Genomic DNA, 12641 nt, shown 5'->3' with positions numbered 1-12641 from the left:
AAAGTAAATACTTTCAACAAGTCTACTAACCTGGAGAAGTGATATCAGCCGACGAATTTTTCTTTTTCCTGGACTTCTTGTTTTTGGAAGCAGCCTGCGGCAAAAGGAAAAGAAGTGTGGCATTTGGAAAGGACTCTTGAAGACTCTGAAATACTGTCCACTTGCAAATAAATAAATAAAAATGAGCACAAAGGTAAATCCTTCTAACACTAAAAGGGAAAGTACATTGAAAGGACTAATTCCAACATCATTACAAGAAAATCCACCATATGCCGTAATATGCTCTGAGAGCAATGCGATGTGTTTTACACCAGGCAAATTCCAACAAAGAAATCTAAGAAAGCCAAATAATTATTCCCTGTAGTCATACACCTATGATTAGATCAAAGGCAATTGCAATCATCCACTTTCAAACTTACACCCCCTGCACATTTTTGCAGTAATTGTGCGGCCATCCACAGCGCAGAACTGCTACGACAGTGTTGGCGCGCTGTGTCATCCGTAAAAGTGCTCGAACATGTAAAACATGAGGTGCAATGAGGCCAGCATTACTTGAGAGAAGGGGCATATGCCAAGCATGGTCCAGGCAGATGGCCCTTCACCAGCAGCAAATGGTGGAGGGTTGCGTCATCGTTTATAGATCCTTTTTAGTTTTGAAACTGCGCCTCCAAAAGCGGCCGCGCTTTGCGCCTAGGCACTGAGCTGGCGCTGCGGTCGAAGTTTGCTCCACACCGACTACGCGCCGATACGGTAGCGCGGCCGATGCTGCGGTAGCATGCGTGCACCGATTTTTCATACAATACTCTTGTTTTTCTGTGTTAGTGTCTGCGAATCCTCAGCTGTACTGCTCATGTTACCCTGCAGTTCAATGTGGGCGCCGGCATTGGCCATGAATTATTAATCGACTTATAAGTACCACGTGCTGCCGGACGTTTATCGAGCGCAAAATTTTGAAAATAATCATTCAGAAGGTAGGTGGTTATTTTCAGTTATCTTTTTCAGAATGTGTCAGGACTGAGGAAACATATTATAATGCGTTTTGAGCCATAATATTTCAGCAGGAACCGCCGTAACTGGGAGAAGAGACACTTCTCTCCGCCGCCAAATGGCCATGTGTCATGCAACTGGGAGACAACGGTACTCCGGAGAGCCAAATTGTTGCAAACAACATGAAGCATGAGCAACACACACTTCTGGGAAGAGGTTATATTACAAAATTCTACAAACATGCGTTCACCAAAGAAGTGGTTAAAATCTAGCGACCGGCACGGTCCGTCAGGTGTCATACATTTCCTAGCATATGACCTAATCATCTATATTATGCATCTGTCTACATCAGGAACAGCAAAAATTTAAACATAAGAACCACCAAAGTTGCACTCAGTGACGCAACGCAAAGCGATGTGCGAAAGATACCGAGTAAATCAGACGAGTGAAATTTAATCAACTGACTGGGGAAAAAATTTGTGTTTTATGGTTACATAGAGATTGGCAGCTCTGGATGAAAATGTGCATTGATCATAGGCTGTCTTTTTTTTTTTTTCATGCAGGAATATTACCAAGACTAAGAGCTAGCGCCGCAGTCCGCGAAGTCAGTTGTGGAATATCTAGCCGCGGACAACTGGTGTCGACATTGCCCATATAGATCAGACAATCACATCGCTAGAGATGTAGAGACGATTTTGCACGTTTTGGAAACTATGCAAGGCTCGTTGGACCTTTAACAGCAAAGGGACTGTCTGCTACAAACAGGACAAATTTCTTTTTAAAGATAAAAGGGGTCTAAAGCTTTTGAAAAGGACGAAGGTTCAGAAAATATAAAGTGCACTACGTTAACCCATGAAAAAAGTGAGCTTCGCGGCCGTAATTTGAAGAGGCTGGCTGATTCGTGCCGTTTTAGCAAGCAGACAAAACAGAAACAAATTAACCAACTCAGGAAAGGGGCGAAGAAAGCGCCAAAAACTCTTATGAAAGTATACAAGACCTGTCAGGTTAGAATATATACCAATAACAGGAGGTGTGTCGATCCTTTATAAGGCAGTCCTTTAATCACCTCAAGCCTCGGGTTCAGATGGCATCAACTGTCAGAGGCTTCACACCTACGCCTCACAAAATTTTTTTCGGGTGGCGTAGGTGCTATTGCTCAAAACAATAATGATGAGGAAAACGTTAATTTTTACGGAACGCAATGAGAAAGGAGTGAGCATAGCGAGCACGCACTCGCTTCCAAGATCACGTCGGAAAATCTAAAAATAAGGGTGACACTGATGCTCAGCTATTAAGATGCTATAGCGATTCGCAGATACAGACAATGCTTGTCACTTTTAATTTTTTAATTTTTACAATTTTTACTCATCGATACTTAGCATCTGCTAACATTGTCTTTCCATCCTGTGCAGTACACATCTTAACGCAGGTTTCATTTTTTAACCATTTCAATTATTTAATTATGCGATTTCACTCTGAAATTTACTTACTTGCATCAAAGAGCATTGGCTTCCATTCTGAGCATCCTAACATCGTTGAACCCCCTTTTTCATATTTTTTTCAATTTCTTTAATTCCTCGCTCAATTAGCTTCAGTGATTTCGTTAGCTCACTATCGTCTACCACAAACCAAACGGTCATCAATCACTAGAATTAAAGATTATCACCGTACGATTTCTTTAACTCAGGCCCCCTATTATTTCCAAAGAGCGATGCGGACTACAACTACTACGCCGACAAATTTTCGACCGGAGTACTTGCATAACCTATCGCGCAACACCTAACACGACTGGCAAGACTGAAACACCGTTGAGTGTTGTAGCATGAGGTGGTACCTGTCATTGTTTGCATGTATACATAGTATATGTACGCAGGCATTACAACCAAATGGCAAAATGCACACGCAAAAAAGGTGACTGTTCTGCCCTAAGCGATAATTATCGCAGATGCCCATTTTTTTCAAAGAAGCAATCATCCTTACTGTCACGACACTCAAGTCCATAAACCTATAAAGCGCAGATAATGACGCCACAGAGCGCGAGCAACGCTTCAGAGCAGTTCGAGAAGCAGAGTGGAGCACGGTGCTTCTGTAGCAGACCACGCTCTTCCCTGGCGCAAAGGTCGACACTAGCGCTGCGGTGGAAGGAGCAGCGGCGGGCCGCCTACTCCCTACGGGCGCGCCGAGGAGATGCGGAACTGAAAAGGATCTACAAACGTTGGGTTGTGTTGCATATTGAAGAGCGGAATTCAATTCTAGTTTCAGTTTCAAACCACTTTTGCCCCCATGAGACACGCCGACACCATATCCCCACGTGCAAAATGCAAAACAATGTCTGCCTTTTCTCAACATGACAAAGTAAGGAAATTCAGAAATACTATAAGATTGCAAAAAACTTCTGTAAATATCTTTTGGGCTTTGACAGCACCAAGACTTCACAATGCACACCATACATAGGCGGCCTAGCTAACCCTAAAAAAAATGTATATACAAATAGCTGCAACACCAAACAAAACGCAACCAGCCACAGCTACTGTGGCGTAGGCTTTATTTGGTTTAGGTCAGCTGCTTAGTCGATGATACAAATAGCAGTCTTCACACTGGCCCATGCCGGTGGTACGCCTCCATCCGGAGCAGCGCAACGTGAAACACAGAAATTCTGTGGGCAATAAATGTGCATGCACAGAACGCTGCATGTCTATGAGGCCTCCGCGTGCTATGGGCTCACTGCGAGATGCTTTGAAAGCATGGTGAGAAAAAAATGTGTTCACCGATGAATTTGTTCGGTCTACGGTTGGTTTACGCAAGAACTCTCTCCAGAAAACATTGGCATTGCATCCTCCGATTGGTATTTGGGGCGTGACCCCCCACAGCTGTGTCACTATGGGTGCATGTGCAGCGCTTTCATCAGCGTCTTTCGAGTTTCCATAACAGACGGTTCAAGGAAAAGCCTCCTCTCCGACAGAGCTGCAAAAGTGCACTCATTTGCACAAGCAGAGTCACGTGTTCATATGCAGCGCATATCAGATCGGAGGAAGAAACTGTGGCATGAGATGCAACTGCTTGTACATTCAAATCTGTGGAATGAGTGAACTATTCCCTTCGCTTCAAAATTATTGCAACAAAATAACTATTCGCTTTGAACCGAGAATTCACTAGTCGTACACGCATAAGAAGAATACCTGCTTATCACTGTCAAGAAAAATGGACATGAAACTGTGCCAAGCACCATGCTAAAAAAAATCCCCAAAGCTTGTAAAGCTATTGCTGTTTGATGAAGTGCTACAGTGATTAGGCAAGTGAAAGCAAGGCATGCAATGCACAGCGACAGTCATAGCCCATAGCATTTCCTCCAAGACCAGCGAGAAAATGCTGTAGTGCACTTCGGCCATTCCTTTCATGCTTTGTGTATTTGTTTCAATGTCTTGCTTACACATCAAATACTTATATTTGCTTGCAAGTACTGCAGAGTTCTTTAGCAAAACCGTATTTTGTACTATTTATGCAAATGCCAAAAAAGAGCATTTTAAATGACCCACCTGTGTGCCATTGAGGTGTTGTGTAATGCATAGCGGTTTTTTGGCCTCAGGGAGTTGATCTTTAGAACTGCTCTGCCGGTGGTTATAGCCCGATGAAGCTTCAGGTACGCTTGCTTGTCGGTCCTGGCGCACTTTCTTTATAACATTGTTGGACAGTGTAGTTGACGTCACTGACAGCTCCACATCTCCTATTGTCATTTTAGACACTGTCTCTTCCTTCAGCATGCTCCCGGTTTCTGTCACAGCACACAGGTAACAGAAGTTGTTCCATCAATTACTCAGAACAACTAAACAGTACCTGATTTCCAAAAGAACAATACAAATAAGCATCACATAAAACAACACACAAAAAAGGTGAAAAGATTTCATTGTGAAAATTTCCCAGACGAACTAGAGCAGAACAATTCAGCTTCACTTTGCATTCAATATTTAGAATAATTCTGGGTGTTTCAGTGAATGCATCAACATCGAAAGTTCGAAGTGAATCTCTCTCTCTCTCACGCACGCACGCACGCACGCACGCGCGCGCGCGCACACACACACACACACACACACACACACACACACACACACACACACACACACACACACACACACACACACACACACACACACACACACAGTAACATAATTTCTGCCAGAGTGCATATAACTTGCTGTAAAAATTTTATTATGCAGGCAATTAACAAAAGTGCACTAGATGACTTTCTAATTAACCCAGTAGAGAGGTAGGTACAGTCTTTGTCAAAAGTGTAGAGCCCAGGGGGTCTGCTTCTGAGCCGCTTCGTGCGGCTTGTAATGCATGTTCAGTATTCCGAATCTATTGATGGTAAGATATTTTGTCCTACCCTCTCCAATGGGAAAGAGCTCCACTAACGCTAAATCAGTGCCACTACACGGCTCAAAAGCACACCCTCCCGGGCTCTACACTTTAGACAAAGGCTGTACCTATGGTGACATTTGCCAAACAAGTTTTTCAAAAGAAGCAAAACTCATTCTCAAGTGCTCTGCAGCAAGAGGAAATCCTGTGCACTTTTAGAAACAAATCCGAAACCATGTTAGGCATGCAGTGACTAAAGCACTAAATTTGAATGGTTTGCTCTACTTTGCCATGCCATGCACTTTCTTGTGCTCAGTCACTCTGAAAAATAATGACCATGTAGTTGGTGATTACTGTTCTTTCTTTTCCTGGTATCAAGCAGCAAAGCAACACACGAACAGCAGACACTGCATATCCGTTGAGCTTCCTGTTCATCTGACATGTTTAGTTCCGAGCGAAAAAATTTGGATTTCTTTCACTGCTGGAATATGGACAATGCTTTCTTAATTTCAAAAGCTTATATGGCATAGTCTTGTCCTCAGCTTCAAACTCACCATTGGTATTGACCTCCAAATGGGTTAAATAGCAAGTTAATAAGCTGAGCAATTAAATTATTTTATAGCAAATTAAGTGCATTGCAGCAGGAAACAAGTTGCTGAAAATTTGTTTTTCTATTCCTTACTCTGTATTCCTAGAAAATTTTGGAAGTGTTCGCTGAAACTCTTCATATATTCAAGCTTGCAAACACATTCTACTCACTTTGTATACCACAGGATTTGAATGAAACCCAGTACCACTTATTTCACAAGTAATGGAATAATTAAAACCTAACTTAACAGAGCCATGAAGCTACAAGGCCTTTTCCAGATAGCTATACAACCGTTTGGGTGGATGCCAATTACTCCTTTGTACTAGGGAGAACAAACAGTATAATGGCAAAGTGGACTGACCTGAAGGTAAGGTTGGTCGGCCAATGATGAACACATTACCCGAGATTGAGGTTGCTGGCATTCGACTGTTGGACACTGTGCTGCTGATCATTGTGCTGGAAGTCACCCTGTTGCACAAGGTCACTTCCGGAAGGGAACATTCCTCATTAAACTTGTGAATGCTGGCAATGCAGCTATTGCCGTTTGTGCTTGTGCCATTACTTTTAGGGCACTTACTCAACCGGACACCATTCTCTTTGCGTGCTTCTTTGCGGTTCACCACTGCCTTTGGTGATGATGGCCCCTGAAAAGCATTTTACAATAAGCATCCACATGATGTTGTGCTCTCACAATTTAAGCTGTCCTTAAAGTGCCAGAACATGGGATCAGAGAGTGGTAGGACAAGGTCAATTTGCTTTTCTTCAAAGTACAGCACAATTTAAAAAGCATTTGCTAGCCCTACAACTTGAAAATGTATTCCTATCTGACTCAATTATGTTGAGTCTTATACACTGAACACCAAGCGGAACCAAAAAAAATAAGAACACAAAGCCAAAAACTTTGATTATACTCTGTACAAGGAAATCCTTCTGGAAATGTTCTGAGAAAATTTTGAATGCCCCTTTCCTGATCATGTAAAACGAACTCAAGGGGCACTACTGATACACAATGGCTACGGTCAGCGAGTCCTCTAATTTATATCACGTGCTAATGAACATTTGAGGCAAATAAAGCTTACATTACATACAGTAACAAGCATTACCCTAGTGTCGATCGCTTGAGCCAATGACATCTATGGTTTTTAGGCAAATTGCTCGTGCACACCTTACTTGCCCCTAAAACCTAGAAGATGCAACAAGGTGTTTGTTTTCATGCAGAGAAGTGCGCCGCTCGAGCACTCGACACAAAGGTGATGTTGACTGTGCACTTATGGCGATTTCCACTCGTCGCTCCAAAGCAGGTTTTGTTGCGCCGGGATGACAATTTTAAATTCCACTGGTGGACCAAGGTAGGTTGCGTGTACTCCGCTAATAGTTTGGAGCAATTCAGGGCGCTTTAGCTTGATCTGCCGACCACAGTCGGATCTCGCCGGAAGTTCTTGTCAGGAATGTTGTCACTTTCGGAGGATGCGGGATTTATTTGGCTGTTTTTAGTGGTTTCAGAAGCTTTTCTGCACAGGTATGTCGAAGTGCACGTATCGAAAAGCAGCTACAGCGTTAAAAGCAAGCAAAAGCAGGTTGCAGAGTGCCGCAGCCCCGCCCATTTATGAATCGCAACACATTTTGGCGCAAAGATGAGACTTCAACTTCCAGAAAAGCTCAGCATTACTTCAGTCATGTGATTGACCAAGCCTGGTTTGCTCTGTAGGGGATTAGGTAGCTCTGTTCCGATACGGGCGCCCAGCTCCGATCGACCAAAGGAAATCGCTACGAGACTATAGGATCTGAAATCTTACTTTATTTTCAATGCCCTTATGGAACCAATCCCCCTTTCTCTTTTTTATGGTGTCATCACATCACAGAAGAGAGACAGCAGCTCTTCGCTGCTCAGCTGGATGGATTTGTTCAGCACACGTCATTTCTACTTGATTAGAACTTTGGTTCTAATCAAGTATGCCTAAGCCACTAGTAACTGGACTACCACTGAGAAAATTCTCACACGCCTTATATAATGTTGGTAACAAGGGCACAGCCTTCATCCTATAAAGAATGAGGAGATTAAATGGAAAGAGTAGAAAAAGCTAAGTAGTGTTTCTGGACCCCTGAAAACATTTATTATGCAGATCATATTAAAAAACATTCTTATAATGTGCCAGTTTACGACTATAGGCTCATTTAATGAGTGTGCGACAGATTATAGAGGCAGTAATTAAAGTGGAAAATTGCCATCTTACAACCATACATCAAACCATTACATAACAGATTTGAACCAACAATGTAAACACTGTGTTTAAGAGCCCCATGTGGTGAGCATGCAGCAAAAAACAAAACAGCAGGAGATCTTAACCAGCCACTTAAATTATCACTGGTGTGAGTGCATGCCTTGAGGGACGAGTTTAATGCGAACGAAGATGTAGGTCCACAAGACGAGCCACTGAAAAAAGCCATTAAAGCCATTAAGTGGTAACATCATACCCTTAAAGACAAAGCTTAAGGGGGGACACTGCTCTTTTGTGGCAAAATTGGATTTTCGATTTCTTCATTTTCACGGTGCTAAGACGTTTCTGCAGCTATATGCAAATTTTGGTTGAGAAATACCACCTATTTCGCATGTTATAGCGTTCCAAAGTTGTGAATCTGAAGTCTTGGCCCTTTAAATTGCGGTCAAATCGCACTGAGTTTTGATCGGCTGCAGATCGAGAAATATGCGTTCCACCGGTGTCATTTTAGTCTCATTCGAAAGATCGTGATTCAGGCTATTCTCATGTCACGATTGGCATCCGTAAGTGAACACCCGAAGCGGAAAACAAAGGGACAAAATTGCGCGAAACACGCGCTGCTATTGGGCTCCGAAGGCATGTGACCCAAATGACCAATTTTGGTTGGCTGCCGGCATTGACTGCTTGCAGCCTGGAGCCATTTTGAAAAGGTCGCATAGCTTGGCCTAGCTCGTTTAGCGATGCTCCATCGACACGATTACGGCGTAAAACAAGTAAAATTTAGGCTCGATCGTCATACTGACCTAAAAAGCGAAGAAAGGTTGAGATGAGAGACACGCCATCGTGTTATCCGCAATCAGTGACGAAGCACCGACGTTCCGAGACCCTTTTCAAAACTCTGGAAATCAGCTTCTCGGCACAGCAAAAACCTTTTCACCATGGCGGCCAAACCTGTTTTGGGGGTGGCAGAAGTTGGGTGCAGCGCAGAATACTTCTGTGTCAAGCCTGATGTCATGCATGAACCTGGGGAGCAGAATTCTTTCGCTTTTGAAAACGAGGAGGAAGCATACGAGCGGGAGAGGCGATATTAATGGTACTTTTGAGGAACTGGCTTCCCCGATGGATTCTTAATAGTACCATAATTGCGGCAGCAACAACAGGCAGAGGGGTGCAGGAAATGGACGTGGCCATTGTCAATAGACGTCTCCTGCACTGCACCCAACTTCGGCTCTCAAAACAGGTTTGGCTGCCATGGTGCCGGGTTTTTTGCTGTGCAGAGAAGCTTACTTCCAGAGTTTTGCAAAGGGTCCATAAGGGCGTAGCCGGTGGTGCTCGGCACGACAGATAGGAGAGCGAACGATTTACTCGAAGCGATTCCTGCCGCGTACGAGCATCGTAATGATGACAATGCCAATGAAAAAGTGATACGTAAGCAGTTTGGCGCGACAGATCGAGCACTCCGAAAAGTTAGTGGCGTGGTGATCGCAAAAGGGCGTCACGCACGGCATGCGGAATCGCAAACCTTGTCGAAATAAATTTACTTCCGAGTTGCAGGGGAAATTTTCTCGGCGGAAAACGGCGATTTCACACCAAAAACAAGTCGCATTAGCCTTGGTAATTCAAAAATGTGCCAAAAACATATTTTCGCCAATTTCTCAAAATTGAATTTTGGTCACGGTCACCATTATAGAGCAGCAATATCTCGGCTTCTTTCTTCCAAATCACCCCGGAAGGCTCATTTATGCAGTGTTGCAGTCCGTTGATGATTCTAGACCATTTAAGGATCGAAATCTTCTCAAAATCGAATGTTTACTAACCATGCTTGCTCCTTTCCAGTTTTCCTTATATATAAAACTACCTGCATTAGGTAAACAGTTTGCAGTTTTGGAATGCGTACCAGAAAATGTACGAATGGTGTAAATCTGGTACAAATCTGCCCATATATATATAAAAAAATTTTTTGTTTTCTAGTTTTCTAAAAGCACCCATTCTTGACTTCTTACTCATTTGCTGAAGTGATATATCTGCTTTTAATGGAGGTAGAACCATACATTTTGTTATGGCATGTACCTAAAAGTGCAAAGCACACAACGTTAGCAGCATATTTTGCAATTTAAGTTTCAAAATTTTTGCAGTTTTGCTCTACATCAGACAGTAAGGCACCTACATTTGGAACAGTGAACTTTGAACTGCTATAACATCGCTAAGATTTGTTATATCAAAAAGGTGCTCCTAACATTGTATTCCTTATGCTTTCTAGTACGTAGCAAAGTGCCCATGTGAATTTTTTGTAGTGCGGTTATTTTTTTATTGTTTCCGCAAATTATGAACAATTTATATTTTGAACTAACTGACCAATTGAAAAGATAGTTATATATTTGAAATCAATGCAAAAAATTGAATCATAATACCAAGTTTTATTAAGATACAAAAATTAAGAAAAATAGCTTTAAGAGCCATGTCCCCCCTTAAGTAGCATGCAAGGGTGGAAGAACGGGCTAGTTGGTAAATCATCTTGGAAAACAAACTAGCGCACTTCAAAACACGGACACAGGAAGGGAACGACAACACAGCGCTGTGTCGGAAGAGAAACACATAGAAGGGCCCGAGGAACTAGAAATGTAACTTGCAAGGGTGGAAGAACGGACTAGTTGGTAAATCATCTTGGAAAGCAAACTAGCGCACTTCAAAACACGGACACAGGAAGGGCGTCCGTGTTTTGAAGTGTGCTAGTTTGCTTTCCAAGATGATTTACCAACTAGCCCGTTCTTCCACCCTTGCAAGTTACATTTCTAGTTCCTCGGGCCCTTTTATGTGTTTCTCTTCCGGCAGCGCTGTGTTGTCGTTCCCTTCCTGTGTCCGTGCTTTGAAGTGCGCTAGTTTGCTTTCCCCCCTTAAGTGTCTGCCAAACTTTCTTCTACTTACAGATCCACACAATCCTAAACCTCAGTACATAATTATTCTACATAATACATGGTTAGCCATTACAATGAGCTCAACAGTTACCATAGTCTGTGAGCCATTGTGGCAGTTAGCAGAAAAGCATAGAAATAGCACAAGGCTCGAGCCAGCTTACTTTGCTTACATAGGTCAGCAGCAAGTGTTGCAATACAATGGGACTACAATGCGGTGCCATTGTTCACACAAATTTACAAGAATTCAGACGGACCGAGGTGCAGAGAAGAATATGATAAGCAGGTTCAGGGAGCCTCAGGAACACTCCACCCCCCCCCCCCCCCCTTCCCCCCCAAATTTCTCCTTTCATAATTTTAACCACTTCGACATTGCTACAACAAAAAACAACTGCTGAGTAAACTTTATCTGATGACCAGCCCAAACAAACAATGAACAGACAGGCTCCAGGCAATTGGACAAGCTGCAACGAAGAGTTGTATGCACATCGTAGTTCAATGACACTGATGGTGTAAAAGTGACCTGAAAATAAAGTGCAGGGAGCGAGAAAGCCTCTGCTGCACCATCTCTAAGGACACAAAGGTTTAATTTCCAGCTGAAATTTAGAACAAAAATTTTGTGCGCTTGAGCAAACAACTCCTTGCTCACAATTATAAAGAGGCGAGCCTATAATGCATGGCTCACATGCTTACCTTTGATTCGTCAGCATCCTCCTCTACTAGCCTTGATATATCCGGGGCAGTATGCACCTTTATTTCGATTCCTTTATTAGCCTTGTCTAGTTCTTCTCTCTGAAATGAAGCACGGCCAAAAAAGCCAAAACATGCTGCGAATAATAGCTCTCCAGATCTCCAAAAACTGTGATATCACTATAGACTGATGTAAGAACCTGGCAAAAGCAGGCATTATTTTATTGTTTCAGAGTATGAAATGGAGCTGAAAGTTTACGAGCCTGCACTTTAATAGCAGCTTGCACTATTTTACCAGATTAACAACTTGATAGCACAATCTTGGTTTACACAGCACATGTACTGTGTACACATGACAGGTGAAAATGCTACTTCCTTGTTACTCCTTTGCACAGCAGTTGATACGGGAGGGGAGGGGGGTGGGGGGTATTTTGCCAAAGTAGCCGCCACCATCACAGCTTCGGTGCACACCATTTCTGCAACGCGCGTCTTCCTATGGAGAGAGCTGTTAAGATTTTTTAGCACAGTAGCACGTGTCACCCCATTCAGTTCAGTCTTCTTAGCAGTAGGTGCCACTGCAATACTGCTCAAAAACAGACAATGATGCCACATTATTTGTCCCCTTAATTTGGTATTGCATGGGTGTCCACTTAATATGCAAAGATGCTGCATACAGTGCTTAGCTGTGCAGCGGCACTGTTAAACCATTACACAGTCATTTGTGTACTGTCACGCAAGAATGATTGGCAATTGGTCAGCAGGTACAGCTAAGAAGCTCAGCTTCCACAGAGTTCAGTAACTTCACCAGCAATGGTAAGCACTGATGAATTTCCTTCTGTCAGCACAACACACACTGATAAACAAACGTGAACATGTCATGAAGTGAGT

At 43.0% G+C, this 12641-nt stretch overlaps 1 protein-coding gene across 3 annotated transcripts in view; it reads right to left on the bottom strand.

Moving 5' to 3' along the window:
* LOC146205331 (uncharacterized) overlaps positions 1 to 12641 on the bottom strand; it is a 121566-nt gene that overhangs the window by 37941 nt on the left and 70984 nt on the right. For 2 of the 3 annotated variants that reach the window (XM_084589974.1, XM_084589976.1), the window contains exons 14-17: positions 11757 to 11855; positions 6294 to 6576; positions 4524 to 4759; positions 31 to 94 (exon numbers count right to left, since the gene is read on the bottom strand). In XM_084589974.1, coding sequence (XP_084446100.1) covers positions 31 to 94; positions 4524 to 4759; positions 6294 to 6576; positions 11757 to 11855 — 682 coding nt within the window. The remainder of the gene's footprint in view (positions 1 to 30; positions 95 to 4523; positions 4760 to 6293; positions 6577 to 11756; positions 11856 to 12641) is intronic. The other variant, XM_084589975.1, reaches the window with a different exon arrangement.

The sequence above is a fragment of the Amblyomma maculatum genome, chromosome 1 (genome assembly GCF_055883805.1).
Source record: "Amblyomma maculatum isolate TAMU_Amacu chromosome 1, ASM5588380v1, whole genome shotgun sequence".
In the NCBI taxonomy this organism is placed as follows: domain Eukaryota; kingdom Metazoa; phylum Arthropoda; class Arachnida; order Ixodida; family Ixodidae; genus Amblyomma; species Amblyomma maculatum.
Note: the sequence above shows the minus strand (reverse complement) of the source record. Positions and strands in the feature narration are given on the sequence as shown.